This window comes from Macaca nemestrina, chromosome 7 (assembly GCF_043159975.1).
Source record: "Macaca nemestrina isolate mMacNem1 chromosome 7, mMacNem.hap1, whole genome shotgun sequence".
Taxonomy (NCBI): domain Eukaryota; kingdom Metazoa; phylum Chordata; class Mammalia; order Primates; family Cercopithecidae; genus Macaca; species Macaca nemestrina.
The window spans coordinates 141,706,817-141,730,409 of NC_092131.1; the positions used below are offsets into that span (position 1 = coordinate 141,706,817).

Consider the following 23,593-nt stretch of genomic DNA (forward strand, 5'->3'; position numbering starts at 1 on the left):
CAACTTATGCTGGCGTTCTACTGGAATGCAGTGGAAGTGACACTGTTTTAGTTCTAGGCCTGGCAGCTTCCACTGACTTATTGAAAACCAGTAACTACCCTACTGGAGAGAGGCCCTTCTCGATCTTACAGCCTCATTTGGGTCTTCCTAGCTAAGACAGATCAGAGATGAACTGACCCAGTGAACTCCACCTTTTGCAGAATCATGAACAAATAAATGGTGGTGGTTGTTTTAAACCTCTAAGATTTGGAGGTGGTCTATTTCATACTAATAGGTAAATGAAACATAAACTGGTACCTGGATGTGGAGTGTTGCTGTAATAAAACCCTAAAGTATGTGACACTGACTTGCCAGCTGGTAACTAGAGAGATGACTGTGAGTGAAAGTTGGTAGAGCAGCGAGGAAATTGCTATGGAGGACTGGAGAAGAGGCAAACTATATCACGTAGTGGCAGGATGTTTGACATTGCTGTTGCCTGTGGTGACACGAGCAATAGAATATGAAGCCGGGTGCGGTGGCACACGCCTATAATCCCAGCAGTTTGGGAAGCCGAGGCGGGTAGATCCCCTGAGTTCAGGAGTTTGAGACCAGCCTGACTAACATGGTGAAACCTCGTCTCTACTAAATTAAAAAAAAAAAAAAAAAAATAGCCGGATGTGGTGGCGCAGGCCTGTAATCCAAGCTACTTGGGAGGCTGAGACAGGAGAATCCTTTGTACCTGGGAGGCAGAGGTTGCAGTGAGCCGAAATTGCGCCATTGCACTCTAGCCTGGGTAACAAGAGTGAAACTCTGTCTCAAAAAAAAAAAAAAAAAACAAAGAAAAGAAAAGAAGATAGAATATGTGCCATTGAACTTGTGGATCTAGCCAAGGAGATTTTCAGGTAAAATGCTGAAAGTGCCAATGGGTTTTCTTGCCAAAGGGCAAGATCTGTTTGGTTTTCAAGCAGAATTCTAGTCAGTAAAATGTTTGCAAAGTAAGAAATGGTATCTGGGGAAAGACCAAATCAAGATGTGGCTATAAAAACTACTTTTTTTTTTTTTTTTTTTTTTGAGACAGAGTCTTGCTCTGTTGCTAGGCTGGAATGCAGTGGTGTAATCCCGGCTCACCACAACTTCCGCCTCCCAGGTTCAAGCGATTCTCCTGCCTCAGCCTCCTGAGTAGCTGAGATCACAGGCATGCGCTACCATGCCCGGCTAATTTTTGTATTTTTAGTAGAGACGGAGTTTCACCATGTTGGCCAGGATGGTCTCGATCTCTTGACTTTGTGATCCATCTGCCTTGGCCTCCCAAAGTGCTGGGATTACAAGTGTGAGCCACCATGCCCGGCAACAACTTCTTTTTAAAGACTCCAAGAAAGATTTAATGTGGTGCTTCGAAGACCATCTCAGGGCTTTTAAGAATCTTAAGTGCATTGTCCCACTGCAGCCTGACATGTAAAGTAGAGAGAGATCTATTTAAAAAAAAAAAAAAAATGAATGTGAATCTTGGAACATGGAATTAAACCTCAGCAAGATTTACATAAATAAAGTTTTTGAGAAAATTGTATATAAATTTTGGAGCATGGTGTGAACCTTAATAAGATATAGAAAATCCACATGGTTTTTAAGATACTTGTATTAATGAAAGAACTGCCAGCTTAAACCAGAAAAAGTGCAAAATGCGAAGAGGTTTCTAGACCTTTCAGTTTCTCCTGGCATGAATGAAGCAGACTGAGAGAGCTGCTCAGCTACAAATATGGGCCATTCTTAAGAAAAGGAAATATATCTCAAAGGGAGGAGCCTAGATGTCAGAGGGCAAAACCAAAAACTTGTGTAAGGCAATGGATTAAAACAAAGATCAGCAAACTGCAGCCCATAGGGCAAATCCAGCCTATTGCTTGTTTTTGCACAGCCTGCGAGCCAAGAGGCCTGGCAGCTTCAGCTTCTGCTTCTAGAAGCCTGGCTGCCATGACTACCATGGTGGAGGAAAAGAGGAGAACCTGGAGGATGTAAGACCAAGGAAGAGAAAGGCCCAGCCTGGTCTTTGTCATTCTAGCATTCCCAGCTCAGTTGCCAGACAAAGGAAGCTGCTTTCAATCTTCCAACCCCATCTAAACTACCCAACCCAACATGCTGTGGAGGCGCACCAAGCTGTCCCCACTAGGTACTGCTTAAATTGCAGAATCACAAGCAAGTAAATGGTTATGTTTAACCACTAAGTTTATGAGGATAATTTGTTATACTGCAAACGTAACTGACACGAGGGCCTTGGGTGCATTATCTAATCCCTGGACTGGGCAGGAGATTTTATTTGGACTCCAATTTCTTCATATATAAAAATCAAGAGCCGGATATAGTAATTCGCACCTGTAATCCCAGAACTTTGGGAGGCTAAGGTAGGCGGATCACTTGAGCCCAGGAGTTCGGGACCAGCCTGAGCAGCATAGCAAGACCCCGTCTTCTCTACAAACAATAGAAAAATTAGCCAGGCTTGGTGGTGCGGGCCTGCGGTCCCAGCTACTTAAGAGGCTGAGGGGAGAGGATTTCTTAAGCCTCCATAGTCAAGGATGCAGTGAGCCCTAATCACGCCATGCATTCTAGCCTGGGTAACAGAGTGAGACCTCAAGTAAAAGATACAATAATAATAATAGCAAAAATCAAGGATAGGGCAATTTAATCTCTAGGGCCCCTCCCTGTTTTAACATTCTATTATTCAGTGAATAATTGTATTCTATCATTCTATCACATTTAGTGAATGCCTATCATTGCTAGCTAGGCGCTAGAAGAGGTGTTGAGTGCAGCAGATAAAGTGCAAACAAAACAAAGTTAAGCACTTAAGAGAACAATATGGACAACAGCAGGCAATCTGAGGGCTGATGTAAACATTCTCCTCAACTGGGGGGAAAATAGTCTTCTGACTAATACTCAAAAGATCTTTTATAGTGGAAGAACTGGCCTTACATTCCTCAGAAATAGCAAACTATGACTTCTAATAGCTTCATTTTTATGATAACATCAGTGCACATTTCTTTAGCATGAAGCAAAGCCTGGTGATTGTACAAATCTATGGAAGTTTGGATTTGCTGCACGCCCAAGATGAGCACAAAATTCTTTTGGCCATTTGATGTCTTTTATATATTCCATATGATTTAAATTAAATTTTATCTTCTGTAAAAGGCCTATCACAGCACAGTTATGAATAAGAGACTGTGGAACCTACCTTGAGATATACAGAAGGGAGGCTGAATCGTGCCCAGTATTACTGTCTGCCTGTGTAGCCCTAACCTTCCAAAATGTTCACACCACTTACGTAGACAAACACTATTTCTGACTTTGAAGCTTTCAGGCTACATTGAAGAGCTAGAAATGTAAATCAGCAATTGTGCCCAAAGTGTTGCTTTATTTTCTATTTGGCCCTGTGGTAGGGCCCATTATGTATAATTCCTCGTGAAAGCATCGTGTATAATTCCTCATGAAAGCGAAAGCATCGCGTATAATTCCTCGTGAAAGCGCTGCGTAACACAGAGCTCTGGGTGGGTTAAGAGACCCCAGTTGTGGCTGACTTTGCCTGTCTCACTCTATGACAGTGAGCCGAGCACTGAATATCTGTTGGCCTTGCTATCATTCTCTGATTCCCAGGCGTGAATTGACGCTCAACTGGAAAGTAAAAATGGATGTTAAGATAAATGGGAGATTAAAACACAGAATCATCAAAACCAGGAAAAAGAGCTGCAGGAAGTGAGTGTGCAAGGAGGGGTTTAAAAGACCAGCGAGAGGTCCTCGGGATTCTCAGCATTGCTTCCCTGTTAGTTTGAGGTTCGAATACAGTGTTTGCATCATCTCACATACAACAAATAGGTGTTTGCCTGCACGTTGCCAACGTGACTCTTGGAAGAAAAGCAAGAAACTGCAAAACCGAGCAAAGGAGTTGGCTAAACGGCTGCAAGAAAAACACACACACACACACACACACACACACAAACACACACACACACACACGGAAGAAAAGCGAGAAACAGACTCTTGGAAGAAAAACAAGAAACAGCAAAACCGAGCAAGGGAGTTGGCTAAACGGCTGTAAGAAACACACACACACACACACACACACGGAAGAAAAGCGAGAAACAGCAAAACCGAGCAAGGGAGTTGGCTAAACGGCGGCAAGAAACACACACACACACACACACACACACACTCTCTCTCTCTCTCTCTCTCTCTCTCTCTCTCTCTCTCTGTCTGTCTGTCTCATAAGAAAAGCGAGAAACAGCAAAACGGAGCAAGGGAGTTGGCTAAATGGCTGCAAGAAACACCCCCCCCCACACACACACACCCCAGCAGTCATGAAAGAAAGACGAGAGGAAAGTTCTTTGTTGAAACTCCGGGTTCAAAGCTATGGGCCCCACCCAGCTCAGGACCGCTTGCCATGAGGCCGCGCAGAGATGCCCCAGGCGCGGAGAGAAGCAGAGCACAGCCGTGCTAGAGACAGGGGCGCCTCCCTGGGCGGGACTGAGGTGGGATCCTGGTTCCTGGCTTTGGCCTCCCAGCCCGGGCTTGCGGCTTCCCGGCGCTGGGAGGCCGGGGCGGGCCAGGCTTTGCAGCACAGGGCGAATCTCCCTGCCTCCCCGCGCGCCCCCCGGGAACTGGCGGCCAGAGGTTAAGCTGACATGTTTGAAGACGGTAATGGGGCGCTGGATGCCAACAGTCCCAGCTCAGGGGAGTCCAGATTTATGTTTCTTGGAACAATTCTTTCCTCCACTGCATTAACGCCAGAAAAAAAAAAAGCCACTTAAGCAAGTTCAGAGTCTACTACTGAAGTCTTGTTAATTTATTAAACCAAGCCGAGGCTGAGAGCTCGACGTGGCACTTAAGAAGTAAAATGAGGAAAGGAGGAAGAAACGGGGCCCCTGTGGGCCTCGGGGCAGCCTCGGCCGGGCTTTCTGGGAGGGCAGGGCCAGGGGCGCGGGGGCCGCTCCCACGTGGCGCGGCTCGAGAGCGTTCCAGGGCGCGGTCCCTGCGGGCCGGCGGGCCGGGGTGAGTCACCCCTGACTCCGGGTGGGAGCGGGCCGTATAAGGGGGAGGCGGGGCGGGGCGGGGCGGGCCTCGCCTCGCCGAGGGAGGATGTGGCGAGTATAAAAGCCCCACCCAGGCCAGCCGGCTCTGCTCGGCATCTGGGGACGCTCTCAGCTTTCGGCGCACGGCCCAGGTAAGCGGGGCGCGCCCCACCCGCCCGCTACAGGCCGCCAGCTAGCGGGGTGCGGAGACGCTGGGAAGAAGCGTACCGCCTGGCAGGGAGGCTCCGGCGACTGGCCCCGGAGGCCGTCGGGGGCAGGGGACTGAAGGGACAGCTCACACTGGAGAGTCTTTTGGGGAGGGGGCTAAGGTGTTTGGGGCAGGCGTGAGGGGCCGCCGGGGCTCGGGCCGGGAGGGTCCAGGGTAGGGTGGGGGGTCGGGCTTCCCCAAGAAGTCCTTGCGGGAGCGGGGCGAGGCGGCGCGGGGAGGGGGGCGGAGGGAGGCCCCGCATTCCAGACGCGCCAAGCGCCTCCGAGGCAGGGCGTGGCCGCCCAGGAAGCTGTGGGTCCCCGGCGCAGCAGTAGAGAGTGGGCTTTCCACCGCCCCCTAGGAAGTGCCCCCATCTGCTCTAAGTTACTGTACTCAGAACAAACGCGCGCTTGTGGAGTTGAACCGACCAGCAAGAGGGAAGTAGCGGGGGAAGATGAGAGGAGAGAATGTGAGTAGGCACCCCCCAGTCTCCCCCCCCAATAAAAGAAAACATAAAAACGTCAGTTATTCCCCCTTGGTCTGGGTTATCTGGTAGCATAGCAACTTCGGATTTCACTCTACCTGGAGAGTTGCCCGCTTGTTTGAACACATTGGCATCAGGAAGGTAGTGTGCCCCATGATTCTGTGGGGAGGGGTGTCCTGTTACTCGCCATGATGTGACAGTGAGTCAGGAACTGAGGGTACAGAGAAGGGCGTGGCGCCCCGGGGCTGCTCCCTCCTGGCCGCTCAGTGCAGCTGGCCCCAGGGCTGGTGTGGAGGGCTTGGGTTCCATCAGCTGCCTGTTGAGACGAAGGAGGGGAACACCAGTTTCCTTATCTGGGAAGGTGGCTTAAGGATACCTGTTCTTACCACCACCCAAACAGGGTTATTGGAGATTCCAAAAAACACCGTCATTCGATAATAAATTTGTAAAGTACACAAAAAACACAAAGTGCTGTGCAAATGCAAAGTGTCATTTTTGTAGTCAGATTGCCATTTTAAAGCTGTGGGTGTCTGTGTGTGTAAAAGAGGAGTGGCCTCATGGGTGCACCCTGGGCCATTACCAAAAGCCTTAAGCTGTTGCCGTGCAAGGGCCTGGGCCCCAGACTGTACTGATGGATTCTGTTCACATGCGTGTGCTACTGTCCCCGTCTGGAACTTGGTGACTTGGAATGCAGAATGCACTTTCCCACTGAACCAGTGTTGCAGAAGGTGCTGACATTCTCAGGCTAGCCCTGAAAAACCTATTTAACATGCACTGCCTAATTATGGGGTTGGTGGTGGGGAGGTGGAGGGTAGTGAGGGGCAATATGTGTGTAGGAAGACTAAATCACTGAAATATTTTTCTGAAACTTTTTTTAGCTTTAAGATTGACACTGAGTAAATTATTTTAATTGGAAAATTATGTCTTTGCCCCTGTTCCACTTTCTTTTTTCCACCTTCCACCTCCTTAGAGACGCTCTTCTGTGACGTATTACAACAGCCATCCAGGCCGGTCCAGTTACGCTGCATTCCTTCCTCCTTCCCATTTCAGCAGACCTGCATCCAGCTAGAGGCTAGCAGATTGAATCAATATTCATTAAGTTAGAAATGGTTGGTGGTCCTAAGAACCTCAGCAACCCAGAGGAGTCCTGTTATTTAAAAAACAACAGGCTGGGGCGCGGTGGCTCACTCCTTAATTCCAGCACTTTGGGAGACCGAGGCGGGCGGATTACAAGGTCAGGAGATCGAGACCATCCTGGCTAACACGGTGAAACCCCGTTTCTATTAAAAACACAAAAAATTAGCTGGGCGTGGCGGCGTGCGCCTCTAGTCCCAGCTGTTGGGGAGGCTGAGGCAGGAGATGGCGTGAACCTGGGAGGCGGAGCTTGCAGTGAGCCGAGATCGTGCCACTGCACTCCAGCCTGGGTGACAGCCAGATTCCGTGTCAAAAAAACAAAAACAAAACAAAAAAAAACCCAGCGATGCTGGGCGTGGTCGTGGGCCTGTAGTCCCAGCTGCTCAAGCTAGAGGATCTCTTGAGTCCAAGGCCAATGTGAACAACATAGCAAGACCCAGTCTCAAAAAATAAATACATAAAATAATTAAAAAAACCTTGTTCACCTAAACAGATCTATAATTTATAGAACTCAAAGTGGTAATATTCAGGCAGTATGAAGGAAGATTTTTGGTAAGACTGGGGCAGCAGAGGTGCCCTTGATGGGCAAGGGCCAAGAGTGTTAACACAGTCCTGCTTAATAATTTCTTCCCTTCTTCTAAGTCTGTTGATTATCTAAAGGTCAAGGGTTTCTCCAAGTGTCCATTGCATCTGCAGTGGAAGGGTGTGACCATCTATGTGCATTTTTACAATCGGAGGTTTGTGATTTGGAGACCGTCTAGATTTTGTAATTTCCTGCAGTGCCAAGTAGCCTGCCTGTGGTAAATGCCCAGGAAATATTGCTGACTCACTGACTTTGATTAGGAGCTCAGTCTTGCACTGGAGTCTCAATATTTAACATCTTGTGTCTTTGAGCTATTAAACTGTGGTATCGATTGACATTAGGCTTGCAGTCATGGCCGTTAGTTTCCTGGCTAATTTCTGATTTAAGCAGTTTTCCTGGCAAAGTAGATATGCTTCTATAATTGCTATTGATTTTGAGGGCTGTAGGCTCTCACCATTGGGCCTAGAATCTGGCACTAATGCATTGTCTGGAGCCTTTGTTCTCTCTGTGCTTGTGCAGAGCCTGGAGCCTGCGGAGACATTTTTCATTGAGGGAGAGTGGGATTGTCACAAAAGGTGTCTCAGGCCCTAGTGGGCTGCTTTAAACAACCATTTATTCCACAAAATGTTGATCACCTCCTGTGTTCCACTCGTAGTTATGGGCACTAGGGATACAGCAGTGAACAAAACAGACTCCCCTCTGACAGCCCCCAGAATCCCTGCTCTTTAGACCTTAAATCTGGCGGAGAAAGAAAAGAGACAACAATTCCAAAAAGTGAATTTTTGGATTTTAAACTTTATATTTTCCCAAATTAATACTAGTTTCTGAACTTGGCAGGGATTCATTTCCCTTTTAATCCAGCTGTTCCACAGACCTAAACTTCGTATTTTGCCTACCTCGGGGAAGTTTTGCTTAAAGTTATGGTGTCTTAAGCTGCCTTCCAGATGCAGTTGTGAGAATTAAATAGAAATGGAATGTTCCTCTTTTTCTCACATGAGAATCCTCTTCACTTTCCCTGGTGCCACACCCTATTCTAGTTGTAGGCCACACCAAAGGAAATTCCAGTCCCTTAAAAAAATTCTTTCCACCCATTCACTGCCTGGTATGTTTTTTCTTCTGCTGTTGCCAGAGGCAGTCCTCATCTACTTTCTGGAGGGACAGGTCGCAGTAGGGGTCAGGAGATGTCCATATTTGTCCTTCTGGGTGGTTCCATCAGATTACTTCCAAATCTCCCTTCTAGGATACACCCTGAAGCCTTTTTTTTTTTTTTTTTTTTTTTTTTTTTTTTTTTTGAGATGGAGCCTTGCTGTGTCACGCAGCCCGGAGTGCAGTGGCACGATCTCTCCTCACTGTAGCCTCCGCCTCCCAGGTTCAAGTGATTCTCCAGCCTCACCCTCCCGCGTAGCTGGGATTCAAGGCACCTACCACCATGCCGAGCTAATTTTTGTATTTTTAGTAGAGACAAGGTTTCATCATGTTGGCCAGGCTGGTCTGGAACTGTTGAGCTCAAGTGATCCGCCCGCCTTGGCTTCCCAAACTGCTGGGATTACAGGCATGAGCCACTGTGCCCGGCACACCCTGAAGGTTTTAATCCAGCTGAGCTTAACCTTGTTGGAGCACAAGTCGGTAGCACCCAGGTGGCCTGAGTTTTACCCCAGGTGTGGTGTAGAAATTTCTGATTCCAGGGAGTGACTGTGATATGAAAGCCCTTTGTCCATGCGCTTTGTCTCCCTGCCACACCCAGGCTACACACTAACAGCTCAGAGGAAATCAGAGTCCTAAAGCCGCTCATACATCGTGCCACTTTGATCCCTTCTTGCCAGGAGTTGTAGGTTACATTCCCATGTTGTCCTACGGACAGAGCTAGGACCCAAGGAGCCCTGACTGCACAGAGGTGGGGGCCATGGCTATATATTGATAAGAGGCTGCCCCGAAGGCTTTGTTAAGATTTGCAGAAGTTGATGATTTAAGCCTCCAGCTCTGAATGCATGGAACTGGAACTGCATTTGAAATGTCCAGCCTGAGGGAGAGAGAAAACTGAGGAAGGAGAGTGTGTTGGAAAAGAAGAAAAAAAAAGACTTTCTAATATAGAAAGATCCAGTGCGTGTAAACCATCTCAAGATGAAATTGAATGCCTGTCGTGTGCCAGGCACTATGCTCAGATCTATGAGAAAACAGGAAGGAGTAGGTTTGAAATGCTGTGAGCAGATAATATGGAACACAGACTTTACACACGCAACTCTAATGTTGCACAGACACAAAAAGCTGCAGAAGCACGGGGCAAGGAGGAGTGTGTGAGAAAGGTGGCATTTATGATTTTCTGTATCCTAAAGACTCATTCATGTGTCAGCTAATTAAGATTGAGGTTCCTGGTGGAGGGAACTTAGAAAGTGCTGGCGTGTTTAGGGAAGAGTTAACAGTCCAGTTAACTCTTCTGTGCAGGATGCGTGTATGCGTATGTGTGTGTGTGTGTGCAGAAGGTATTTAAGGAAAGGTAGGTAAGTCCACAGTGTGGAAGATCTTGAATGCTGACATTGGACTTTTTTTCTGTAGGCGGCCAGGCCCTGCTGCAAATACAATATGTGGGCCATAAAACACTGAAATTGAGTTGTAGACTCAAAGGCCTGGATTTCCCAACCCTGAAAGTGCTTCATGCCAAGTGACATCATTCTTCCTGCCAGTCTCTTTCCACCCACTCCAACCCCAGATCAGGAGACCAGCAGAGAAAGGCTGTGAGAGCATGAGGCTGCAACAAGTCAGTAGGGAGCAAACAAATACTGATTCCGATCAGGCCACAGAAGAGACAAGCTAGAGCAAGTGCTGTGTGTCCCTCCTGCTCGGTTTGATCAAGGCCACTGGGCCGAATTCCAGGAATTCTGGGGAATGAGTTGGCCCTGTGACTGAGTCATTAATCAAGACCAGAAAACCAAGGGGAAGAGTATCTGCTTTCAAAAAGGTTCTGTTAAATAAAGATGCAATAGGTGGGTGGAGGATGGAGTACAGTGGGAACCCCTCTCCCCACCCAGTACATGCTTTTTTTTTCTGTTTTAAATTCCAGTGTGGCCTGTAGACTGTGAGTCCAGGACCGTGTACAGTAAGAGCTTTGATGGAGAAAATCAACTCTCCATACTCCCACCCCTACTCATTTTTGCTTTAAAATCTTCATTTGAATCATCTAGTCCCTGATTGATTCATCATGGTTGCTAGCCATCTGTTTTGTGGTAACGCATCAACACTCCACATTTAAACTGTGAAGTGGGTGTGTCCATGAAACTTCTGGATTAGACTCAGGTTTGCCTGTGCAGACCAGCCCTGTTGCAGTATGTTTTTTTTTGTTCAGATTAACATTTGGGCTTTCTGGAACTGGTTCTTATTTCAATTCAGTCGAATGTGTTTTTACTATTTGAAGTGTTGACTTTTAAGTTTTCTTTTGTTTAACCTTTTTGTAAACTTTTACCCTTCTTTTTGGGAGTGAAAACTGCTTCACTTGTCCTTTTTTTTTTGTAACCGCACTTTTGTAGTGAAGCAATAAAATACAATAAAATCTATAGAGTTTTTTTTTTTTTTTTTTTTTTTAAAGAACAAACCCTTTAATTATTAGGTTGGTACAAAAGTAATTGTGGTTTTTGCTATTAAAAATAATGGCAGTTACTTTTGCACCAACCTGAATAAGATAGTTCTTATGTTGAGTGTAAATGACTTGTTTCTCAATAACTGCACGGATTTCATTAATGATCAGCCTTGCACTGGGGGCTTTTCTAGCCGGGCATTCACAGTCTTATTTATCAACCTTTTCAAGGCAGAAGAAACTGTTCTTTTCGTTAGGGTGGGGACAAGTGACCTGTTTTCCTAACCAAGTAGTGAATGATTTTAAACCAGTTTGAGGTGGGTATGGCTCTTATCAGCAAGTCTCCCTGTACCTCTAGTTTATTTCCTTAAACAGAAAAACTTTCTCTGATAAAGGGCCATTGTAATGATGTTGTCTAGTGACCCAGCCCTCCCTGGGAATGGAAGGCCCTGATGTGTAGATGTACTCATCAACAGATTGAATTTGCTGATTTTTTTTTTTTTTTTTCCTTGTTTGCGAGTTGAAACCAGTCGGCCAGCTGGGTGAGGCTGAAGTGTTGGAAAGAGTGGTGCAAACTGCCCATTTTCATGTTCTTTAGAGAAGTCTGCCAGAAAAGGAGTAGTGGTTCTGCTTTTAATGGATTTATGAATTTTACACGGTGATGAGGAGTGAGTAGAGGTGGAATTGTCTCATACAGCCTGTAGACTTCATTTTTAATTTTCATTCGTAACAATAGGTACATTAAAGTCAGAGTAGTTGTTTTCAGTAAGAAAATTCTGCCTCCAGAGCAAATGTTTTGGTGAATAGGTAAATATGAGTACTGAGTCCCAATCACTTTGGCTCATCAGTATTTCCATAGGCAAGCTTAACTTTGCACCATTCAGAGACTTATATTTTAGGTTCCCCACAGGGCACCCCACTGGACATGGCTCATTTTCCAGCGTGTTCTCTTGTTCTCCTGCCACCCTGGGGCATTCTTCCTCTTCCCTTCTCCCCAGGCCTTCCCCCTTGCTTTAAGGCTGTGAGTCACCCTTCTCAGCTGTGATTCACCATTCTCAGCCTAGGCAGTCAGCGCCTCCCTGTTAAGCCCTTAACTAATCCCTCTCTGATGACTATGATCTTTCTCTCTGTGTCTTAATCACTTGGAATGAAGAACCGTTGTGGTGAGGTTGAAAGGGCATTGGCTCAGGAGTCTGGGGATCTGGGTTTTGGCCCTGCCTCAGCTGCTTATTCACTGGGTGACCCTGCGCTAGACTTTCAGTGTGTCACAGAGGCACGGAGGGAAGAGAGCTCAAAGGTCCTGCAGGGAGGAAGTCTGCATTTCACAGTTTTATAAGTGTCTTTTGTATCCTTTCATATTTTGCAGGCTCAGCATGTGCTTGGTATGGGTTCGTTGATTAATTCCTTCAGTATTACCGGTGTTTGTAACCTACAGTAGCACTGCCAAGACTTCCTTTTCCTGCTTTCAAGGATAGCAGCACACTGACACAGTCTCATTAGTGAAATATACTATATTAGACTAATGTTTTAACAAACAGTGAATCGCACATCGCAAAGCCAACTTCGCAATATTTGATCATATGCAAAATGACTTTGCATTGCTAGGGGATTTGATGGAGTGGTGAAGCAAGCACTGTATTTTATTTCTTTTTATTTTGTTTTTTGGACCTCTAGATTTTATTGTCCTCATAATAAAACAAAAGATGACACTTAGAACTGGATCACTTGGCCCTTTCTTTTGTGATGTCCTCCCAGTTGAAAATGTTTGCATGTCTTCACAGCCAGCATTTTCTTAGATCTGCAGATGGGCTCAGCACACTCAAGCCTCAGCACAACCTCCTTTGTAGTTTTAGCCATTTTCCAGAAAATTGGCTTAGTCTGCCCACCATAGTCACTCTGCTTCTTGCCATAATGCCGCTTTCCCTTGGGCATACAGGGAGTCCTGGTACTGGGCCGTTTAGTGGGGTTGGTGCTTGCCACACTTCTTACAGAAAGTGCAGTAGGTTTTAGGAATGTTCACCGTGTTTTCTGGAATGCTATCGGCATGGGAGGAAAGAGGCCATATTTTATTTCTAGGGTAAAAATGTTTGCCATTAAACTCGCGTGAAGTAGGAAATATTTATATGGATACAAAAGGCACCTGCGTGGGATAATGTCACGTTTCATAGATACTGCTTTGTGCTAAGTGTGACTTTGTGGTTATTGTGACGTTTGTGTGTCTTTTTTTCTGCAGAATGGTTATAAATAATATAAATGTTATGCAAAATAGCAACTCATTGTTTTCAAGTTGCTTTAGCACCTACATTATGTAAAGATACTCTTAAATCTGTAGGGGGACTGGGACTACGCAGGGAAGATGAGGTCAACCATATACTCTCTACTTCTTTGAACTGTACCTATACATTTGCCATGTGAATACTTGGCACGTGTAGGGCACTTAAAACATTCTGTCGAATGGATGAATTAAGTGGTATCAAAAAGTGCCCTGGCACTGAAAGGCAAGATAGAGTTCTGTGGAGTAGGGGTCGTGGTGACCCTGTTGGAGCAGATACTAAAGTGGTGGTGACTGCGGACAGGCAAGTCCCACTTTGGCCCTAGTCTACTTTAGCTGGGGAGTGAACAGAGGGAACTGAGGCTGGATTCTGATGCTCATCTTTGAAGGCTGGGCTCTGCTGGAGGACTGATTTCGAATGATGTTGAATGATTTTGAGAAGATTAAATAGATTTAGTTGATGGTGGCATGCAGGACTAATTTGATGGAAGAGCAGCACAGTTGTGAAGGTGAAACCAAAAGGAAGATTTGTAGGGCTTTTAACAGTCTCCTCAAGGTGTTGTGGCTGTGGGAGAAGAATTAACATGAATGGAGGGTGTAAAGAAGCCTATCAGATTGTGTTTGATCTGCACAGTACTGGGGAGTCCCATGTGGGAGCCGGGTAGGCAGCAGTCTACAAAGCTCAGAGCTTGAAAGACAGCTTGAAAGAACAACACAGGCCGGGCGCGGTGGCTCAAGCCTGTAATCCCAGCACTTTGGGAGGCCGAGGCGGGCGGATCACGAGGTCAGGAGATCGAGACCATCCTGGCTAACTCGGTGAAACCCCGTCTCTACTAAAAATACAAAAAACTAGCTGGGCGCGGTGGCGGGCGCCTGTAGTCCCAGCTACTCGGGAGGCTGAGGCAGGAGAATGGCGTGAACCCGGGAGGCGGAGCTTGCAGCGAGCTGAGATCCGGCCACTGCACTCCAGCCTGGGTGACATAGCAAGACTCCGTCTCAAAAAAAAAAAAAAAAAAAAAAAAAGAACAACACAATGAAAAGTTACGGTGTCTCTAGTTGAGATTTTCTAAACATCAGAACTGATGTGAGGTACCTAATTTCATAAAAAGTGGAATTTAATCTATACTAAGTGGAAACAACTCTGTTTGCAACTCGGACTTGCCGGTCCTCTGTTTTTGCTTTTCTTTTACGTTTGACATTTTTTATTTTTTATTTCTTGCCTGTTTACGGTAGAGACTAGAATTCTGCATGGCAGATGACAACAGTTTCTCTCCTGCTGCAGACCTGGTCCAGTTCTGACTGAGTCCAGGGGTGATAGTTAAGGCCAGGGCTTGGGTGGTTTGATGTGAGTCCTAGGAATTTCACTCTGCTTTGGTAATTCTCGGGCTGAGGGATGCTGATGAGACCCTCTAGAATGTTTCTTTTTCTTTTTTTTTTTTTTTGAGACGGAGTCTCGCTCTGTAGCCCAGGCTGGAGTGCAGTGGCCGGATCTCAGCTCACTGCAAGCTCCGCCTCCCGGGTTCACGCCATTCTCCGGCCTCAGCCTCCCGAGTATCTGGGACTACAGGCGCCCGCCACCTCGCCCGGCTAGTTTTTTGTATTTCTTAGTAGAGACGGGGTTTCACCGTGTTATCCAGGATGGTCTCGATCTCCTGACCTCGTGATCCACCCGTCTCGGCCTCCCAAAGTGCTGGGATTACAGGCTTGAGCCACCGCGCCCGGCCTAGAATGTTTCTTGGTTCATGTTGAAGTTGGAGATTTCTTGCTCTGTCAAGAAGACTGTCAGCCTGGGCAACATAACGTGACATTATCTCTACTGAAAAAAAAGAAAGAAAAAAAAAAGCCAGGTGTAGTGGCACACACCTGTAGTCCCAGCTACTTGGGAGGCCGAGGCAGGAAGATCTCTTGAGCCCTGGAGATTAAGGCTGCAGTGAACTATGATTGCACCACTGCGCTTCAGCCTGGGTGACAGAGAGAGAAACCCTGTCTCAAAAAAAAAAAAAAAAGGGCTGGGCGTGGTGGCTCACCCTGTAATCCCAGTGATTTGGCAGGCTAAGGCGGGAGGGATTGCTTGAGCCCAGGAATTCAAGACCAGCCTGGGCAACATAGTGGGACCCTGTCTCTACTGAAACATTAAAAAAAGAAAAAAGAAAAAAAAAGAAAAAAAGTCAAGAAGACTCAAACTTGTGGCTGTTACAAAGGTTTTGGGATTAAGATTGGGTTACGGCTCTCTGAGATCCTCTGGACCAGTACTACTCCATAGAAATAGAACGAGAGCTTCCTATATTGAAAATTTTCTAGTACCTACATTAAAAAAGGCAAAATAAATGGGTGAAATTAAATGGAAATAAGATATACTCAAGATACCATAGTTGTAATTGTAATATATGATCAATATATAAATTATTGGGCTGGACACAATGGTTTATGCCCGTAATCTCAGCACTTGGATCACTTGAGGCTAGGAGTCCGAGACCAGCCTGGGCAACATAGCAAGACCCTGCCTTTACCAAGAAAGAAATTATAAATGAGAGATTTTATATAGTTTTTTCATACTATGTCTTCAAAATTCAGTATGTCCTTTACACTTAACAGCACATCTCAGTTTGAACTGACCACATTTCAGATCTTTTGTAGCCACATGAGGCTGGTGGCTGCTGTATTGGATGGTTCTGCCACAGAGCAAGACTTTTTAAAATGGTCTTCATTTTTTTTTTTTTTTTTTTGGAGACGGAGTCTCGCTCTGTCGCCCAGGCTGGAGTGCTATGGCCGGATCTCAGCTCACTGCAAGCTCCGCCTCCCGGGTCTACGCCATTCTCCTGCCTCAGCCCCCCGAGTAGCTGGGACTACAGACGCCCGCCACCGCGCCTGGCTAACTTTTTTTGTATTTTTAGTAGAGACGAGGTTTCACCGTGGTCTCAATCTCCTGACCTTGTGATCCGCCCGCCTCGGCCTCCCAAAGTGCTGGGATTACAGGCGTGAGCCACCGCGCCTGGCCTGGTCTTCATTTTTTTGTTTGTTTGAGACGGAGTTTTGCTCTTGTTGCCCAGGCTGGAGTGCAGTGGCGTGATCTCGGCTCACTGCAGCCTCTGCCTTCTGGTTTCAAGCTATTCTTCTGTCTCAGCTTCCTGAGTAGCTGGGATTACAGGTTGCCCAGGCTGGAGTGCAGTGGCGTGATCTCGGCTCACTGCAGCCTCTGCCTTCTGGTTTCAAGCTATTCTTCTGTCTCAGCTTCCTGAGTAGCTGGGATTACAGGTGCCCACCGCCAGGCCCGGCTAATTTCTGTATTTTTAGTAGAGACATGTTGTCCAGGCTGCTCTCTATCTCCTGACCTTGTGATTCGCCTGCCTCGGCCTCCCAAAGTGCTGGGATTACAGGTGTGAGCCACTGCACCCGGCCGATTGTCTTCATTTTTAGGAAAGTTTTAGGTTCATGGCAAAGTTGAATGGAAAATACAAAGAATGCCCATGTTCCCCTGTTCCCACACACGTATAGCCTCTACTGTCGACATCCTGTATCAGGGTGGTACATTTGTTAGCGCTGATGGACCTACATTGACACATCATTATCACTCAAAGTCCATAATTTACATTAGCATTCACTGTTAGTGTTGTACATGGATTTTGACAAATATATGGCATGCATCCACCATTACAGTATCATATTCATTTCACTGCCTTAATAATCCTCTTTGCTCTACCTATTCATTTCCTCCTCCCCTGAATCCCTGATCTTTTTGCTGTCCCCGTAATTTCGCCTTTCCCAGAATGGTATGAAGTTGGAACTCTGCACTATGTTACCTTTTCAGTTGGCTTCTTTCACTTAGCAATGTGCAATTTAGGTTCCTCTGTGTCTTTTCATGGCTTGGTGGCTCATTTTTTTTCAGTGCTGAATAATATTTCATGTCTGAATGTACCAGTTAATTTCTAGAGCAATACTTTTTACAAACCAGCATTATACCCCATCGGTGGGACAAATTGGGGTGGGGAGGCTGTCTGCGAGTTGTGAGTGTGAGGGAAGTGGAAGGTCTTTGACTGACTTCACTGTGCATAAAAAGCTTCTGTGAGCATCAAGAAGAGAGGAGTGGTCTGGGGAGAGTCCAGGATGAGAATCTTGCAAAAATACATCCTTCATCACAACTAAAGGCAAATCCTCTCCTCTTACATTTCCCCACTTTCTTCCCACACCAGGCCTGGGATCTGCTTAGTCCAAAATGTTCCTATAAGTTAGCAAATATCAATGTCAAATACTCTCGCCAAACCAGTTTTATGAAAATACTTAGACTAAGCAAACTGAAGAGAATAGAAAGCTGAATTTGCATGTGTGCGGTTTCCTTGATCAAAGAATATTAAGGAAAAAGAGACCAAAGCAGGAGTCGCTGCAATTTAAATGTCATTCCTGTCTATTTCAGGACGCAGCTCTGCTTTATTTTCTTTATTTTTGGGGTGATTATGTTGATGACCTGTCTTGTCTCTGTTGAGATAATTTACCACCAATTGAGCACTCCTTATTGGCAGGGATTGGGTGTATCAGTTCCGAGAACTGTTTGATTGCAAAGCTGGAAAGCCGATTCATCAGGCTGTCGTTTTGCTGCCCCATTAAGTATATTAACTGGAAGAAGATGACTTCAGCCATTTCGAATCTTAAATACAACAGATTCAATTCTTTATGGAATGAGTTAAGGTCAGAAAATCTGTCCATCGTCTTTCTCATAAATACTTTAATGTCTTCCAAGTGTCATTGGACTAAGAAAGTAATTATGGGTAATAATAAAGGTTCCAATTAAGAATTAGGGCAACATGAAAATGCTACTAATTTCAATTCACGTTGTAGCTTTCAGGTCCTTCTCAATATATTTAATTACTTATGAGAAATATAGAAGTAGTGGCTGGTTTGGCAAGCCCATCACCTTTTATGAGAAGTAGAAGTCTCAGTTTTATCCTGTCTGAACAGGTTGCATTAGCCACGGGGAACATTTTGTTTTTGTATTCACAAATCAGTCTCCCCAGGTTCCGTTTACACAGAGGAAGAGAAAGACTGGCTAGTTTAGTAGTCCATCCCAACCCAAGGCAGACCGTCTCTGAGCTTTAGTTTTTTTCAATCATAAGATGAGAATTGCATCTATTTGCAAAAATTACTCTAATATCCTCAGATGAAATGGTCCAAGGAGTAGAAATTAGCATAATGAATCGCTGTGCTTCAGAGTAAAGGAAAGCCTCTTCATAAAGACTTTTTGATGTACTTTTTTTCCAGCTTCCTTCAAAATGTCTACTGTTCATGAAATCCTGTGCAAGCTCAGCTTGGAGGGTGATGTAAGTATATCAGTTTCACTTTATGTAATTTTTGCAAGTTGGACATCTCTGGATAACTATGTTACTCTGTTTCCTTGTACATCTAAGGAAGATGGGGATGTTTCAGACAGTCATCATTTGGTTCTCCTCTTTCTCAATACTTCAGCTGTTCCTAGTAGTTCAATTTGAAGGAAATTTCATGGCACTGGAAACTTTTCTTGGCCTCACATTAAAATTGGACAGAATTAGTGACACTGGAATGGCTGGAATTTTATTCTGCCATACTTAACATGTCATTGGTAATAATTGTTACAATGATACATGACTTTTAATGTCATGTCCTGGGATTGTATTACTGGTTGGCATAAGCCACAGCCATATCAAAAATAATTCTGCATCTTTTGGATTTCTTACAGTGTCCAGGAAGTTATTCCAGATGAGGGCTTATACTTTTATTTATTTATTCATTTATTTTTTGAGACAGAGTCTCACTCTGTCACCAGGCTGGAGTGTAGTGGCACGATCTCGGCTCACTGCAACCTCTACCTCCCGGATTCAAGCGATTCTCCTGCGAGTAGCTGGGACTACAGGTGCGCACCGCCACACCCAGCTAATTTTTGTATTTTCAGTTGAGACTGGGTTTTCCCCATGTTGGCCAAGATGGGCTTGATCTCTTGAGTTTGTGATCCACCTGCCTTGGCCTCTCAAAGTGCTGGGATTACAGGCATTAGCCCTTGCGCCCGGCCCGAGGACCTATACTTTTAAAAATTTAACACCTGGAAAAGATTTTCTCCAAAAAAGCTAGGATATTTCTTTTTTTTTTTTTTTTTTTTTTTGAGACGGAGTCTTGCTCTGTTGCCCAGGCTGGAGTGCAGTGGCCGGATCTCAGCTCACTGCAAGCTCCGCCTCCCGGGTTCACGCCATTCTCCTGCCTCAGCCTCCCGAGTAGCTGGGACTACAGGCGCCCGCCGCCTCACCCGGCTAGTTTTTTGTATTTTTTAGTAGAGACGGGGTTTCACCGTGTTAGCCAGGATGGTCTCGATCTCCTGACCTTGTGATCCGCCCACCTCGGCCTCCCAAAGTGCTGGGATTACAGGCTTGAGCCACCGCGCCCGGCAAGGATATTTCTTTTAAAAAACCAAGAATATAATGAAATTGTTATAATTCATTTGTTTCCTTTTTTACTTTGACTATTAGGGAGTTCAGAAGTAAATTGAATTTTCTTTCATAGGAAATACGTGAACCTAGACATTCTGTTGCATTTGTTTCTTTTTTTTACAATTAAAACATTTAAGCTATATGTGAAATAAAATTATTTCAAATACTTTTAGAATCAAGTGGAATATAAATTGTGAATATGTAAAATAACTAATGATACTATACATCTTCCAGGTCATCTTGGCAGAAATGGCTTTTATACAAACTCAGCGCTAATGCTGGTTTATAGCCATATCTGACAGATCTTTCAAAATATGCTTTGATTGAAATTAAAATGCAATGTATCACTCAACAGAGGTTGACAGTGACTTGAGTCACATGGTACAAGACCGTCTGTATTGTTCATGGTACTTGCCATCAAAATGTTCAAATTAGTGGAGCCTGTGAAAGCACAGGTTGTATGGAGTGTAAATAAAGCCTATAGAGTTTTTTTAAAAGTCTTTTTTCTTCTTGAAACTTGTGCATGCTCTTTTTGACAGTAATACAAACTGCATGTTGAGGTCTGACAAATTCAGGTGCTAAATAATTTGTTTCTCTAGTGGACTTAGATTGTTTTTGCTATCAGGTTTTATAAGAGGGCTTTTCGGCCGGGCGCGGTGGCTCAAGCCTGTAATCCCAGCACTTTGGGAGGCCGAGGCGGGCGGATCACAAGGTCAGGAGATCGAGACCACAGTGAAACCCCGTCTCTACTAAAAATACAAAAAATTAGCCGGGCGCGGTGGCGGGCGCCTGTAGTCCTAGCTACTCAGGAGGCTGAGGCAGGAGAATGGCGTGAACCCAGGAGGTGGAGCTTGCAGTGAGCCGAGATCGCGCCACTGCACTCCAGCCTGGGCAACAGCGTGAGACTCTGTCTCAAAAAAAAAAAAAAAAAAAGAGGGCTTTTCGTGTAGCCTCTGAAGTTACTCTACTTTAGTATATTTCTATGTGTGGAGAGGTGGGGCAGAAATAGAAAATGTCACATGTTCCCCAGTATTTTAAGGAAAGAAAAGATAACTCAACTTTGCCTCACTAATTTGATTTCAGACAAGTGGATTTTATAGGTAATAGGTTCAATTCTCTATTTAATTTCATTTCCAGAGGCACTGTAAAATGACACAAACCTTTTCCCCACTCACTGTTTTTGGAACAAGACAACGTATCTCCTGGTGAATGCAGTCATATGTGATATGGCTCAATGGCTGGACTGCCTGCCTTGTAAATAACTGATGGCTCTCTTAATAAATGGGAAAATGTTTTTCCTTAGGTTTCATCCACATTTTATAGCTACCACAGCAAACACACTGAGCATTTCAAAATAGCACTTTGCCTTTTTCCTGAATGTGTGCTCCGTGTCATCAAGTTCATCTTACTGGAAAGTTTACGTGGTGAAATTAGATGGAACATACTTTGATAATGCATTGCATGTCAGAGTTATAAATATTAACTGGATTTACTATTTGGCCAAGATAGTCCTCACAAGTGCATTTGGAAGCATTTGTCAAATACTGAACTTAGATTTGTGGCCTGTCCTGGGAGACATCTAGGAGGAAGGCATCTTAGTTGCTCACCTGTACAGTCTGAGTGCTAATAAAATGGAACGTCGTGGGTGCTGGGTGGTTTATAATGTGTTGCCTGTGGGTGGAGAAGTAACTCAGGGATCTTGGCCTTTTCACTCTTTACAGAAACTGCACCAAGGCCAAGTCATCACATTATATGGGCATTATGTGCGGGGGAGTTGGGGTGGGTTGTAGGATGGGAGCCTTGATGTTGAGGGTGGGCAGTGATGCTGCCTCCACCAGCCATCAGCCAACCACAACTAGATTGTCCATCCTCTTTGTCTGCCCTTTGCTTTGGGACTGGGTAGCAGGGAGAGGGAAAACTGTAAGAGCATTTCAAAGAAGGAGGGAAGTTAATACCTTGAAAGGAGAAGTGATGTAGAAGCATGCCATTGTCCTTACCTCAATCTGGAATGGGAGAGATTCCCACCTGTCAGATCAGGAAGGATAATGAGCTTCGAAAAGCACTGAGAGGCTGGGCGTGGTGGCTCACACCTGTAACCCCAGCACTTTGGGAGGCCAAAATGGGAAGATCACTGGAGCCCAGGAGTTCAAGAGCAGCCTGGGCAACATGGAGAAATCCCATCTCTAAAAAAAATGAAAAAATTAGCCCGGTGTGGTGGCGGGTGCCTGTAATCCCAGATACTCAGGAGGCTGATGTGGGAGGATCACCTGAGCCCAGGAGGTTGAGGCTGCAATGAGCGATGATCACACCACTGCACTCTAGCATGGGCAACAGAGTGAGATCCTACCTAAGAAAAGAAAAAAAAAAAGAAAAGAAAAGCATTGGGAAAGGAGGAGGGTGTGGTTTAAAAGGCAATAAGAAATCTTAGCAAGAGTGGAGGGTGGTAGGCAGAAGGAATGGTGTTAACCAAGGCAGAGGGAAGGATACAGAGGAGAGAGGGGAGGAAACACAAGGAGGATGTGGGCTGTCTGGTCAGACCACTTTGGTGCCACAGTGGTGAGCAAAGTAAAGAGGTGGAAGAAGCTGCTTCCATCATTGATCTGAATTGTAAGCTCAGCAACACCAGTCCAGTAGAAATTTGTGTGCCTGTAGCAGAAACTTGACTAAACACTCTTGTCACTGAGGCATTTCCATATTTTCAGCTTATTTCAAATTGTTGCCAGCCCAGTATAATGGTCTTCAGAGCCTTCCTGAGTAAATGGTGGCTTCAGGTCTCCAGCTTTGCATTGTCTACTTTTGAGCTCTCATGAAAAGTAAGATGAAAAGTTGAAATTGAGACAGCATATTCTAAACTAGCTGAGCCTTTGAAGAATTCTTATTAGAAAAAATGAAATTACTTGCATGAAGTGTGATGGTGTGTTAATACCTACCTAGTTGCTTAGTATGAGAAGGATTTGAATTGTTAAAGGAAACAATAGGAAAACATATTAGGAATTGTTATTTCAACAAGGGAATTTTAAATGTGTGTCATTTGAGTATGTTTATCTTTTAACCTCAGCACTCTACACCCCCAAGTGCATATGGGTCAGTCAAAGCCTACACCAACTTTGATGCTGAGCGCGATGCTTTGAACATTGAAACAGCCATCAAGACCAAAGGTAGGTGATACATTTGTCCTCCTCTTGTCAGGGTCTTAATGAGACATTTTTGGTTGTCTCTTTATTCTCCCTCAAATTGCCATACATTGGTAATTTGAAATTGTCATTGAGCTTTAATGGAGTGGATCCAGACCTGGCTCAACCCATGCCTCCTTTCCTTCCTTCCCTCCCTGCTTTCTTTCTTTCTTTTTCCTTCTCTCCTTCCCTCCTTTCTCCCTTTCTTCCTTCTCTCCTTCTTTCTCTTTCTCCCTCCTTCCTGCCCTTCCTCCCTCCCTCCCTCCCTTCCCTCCCTTCTTTCTTTCCTCCCTCCCTTCCTTTCTTTCCTCCCCTACCCCCCACTTTCTTCTCTTTGGCGAGATCTACAACATGAGATAGTATTTAAACCGAGTAGTGGTTAAAGGAAATCAGTCTGGGAGCCAGATCTGGTCCTAGGGGTATGTGTTTGGGTGCAGCTCTTCACTTTGAGGCTTCAGTCCCTCTTCTGCAAGGAAGAAGTTGGTCATGGTGGTCCCTAAGGGCATTTCTTGTTCCAAGTTCCCTTGAATTTAATTACATTTGCTGGAAAAATGCTGGGAAAATCTTACTGCATTGCTCTTAGATTGAGCTAGAGAGTGAAAAATTCAGACTTTTTTTTAAACCCCTGTAAGTTCTGCTGCTCCTTAGGCCTGGAGCTGGAATTAGAAGAGCTGTCAGAATGAGTATATTTC

The 23,593-nt window shown here is 45.2% G+C and overlaps 1 protein-coding gene across 3 annotated transcripts in view; it reads left to right on the forward strand.

Annotated features, from left to right (window-relative positions):
* LOC105489322 (annexin A2) overlaps positions 1 to 23,593 on the forward strand; it is a 57,693-nt gene that overhangs the window by 1,607 nt on the left and 32,493 nt on the right. The window contains exons 1-3 of one of the 3 annotated variants that reach the window (XM_011754064.2): positions 5,033 to 5,182; positions 18,533 to 18,591; positions 22,787 to 22,886. In XM_011754064.2, the coding sequence (XP_011752366.1) occupies positions 18,544 to 18,591; positions 22,787 to 22,886 (148 nt within the window). In that variant the 5' untranslated portion in view covers positions 5,033 to 5,182; positions 18,533 to 18,543. Of the gene's footprint in view, positions 1 to 5,032; positions 5,183 to 5,609; positions 5,708 to 18,532; positions 18,592 to 22,786; positions 22,887 to 23,593 lie in introns of those variants that run through there. The other 2 variants (XM_011754095.3, XM_011754071.2) reach the window with 2 other exon arrangements.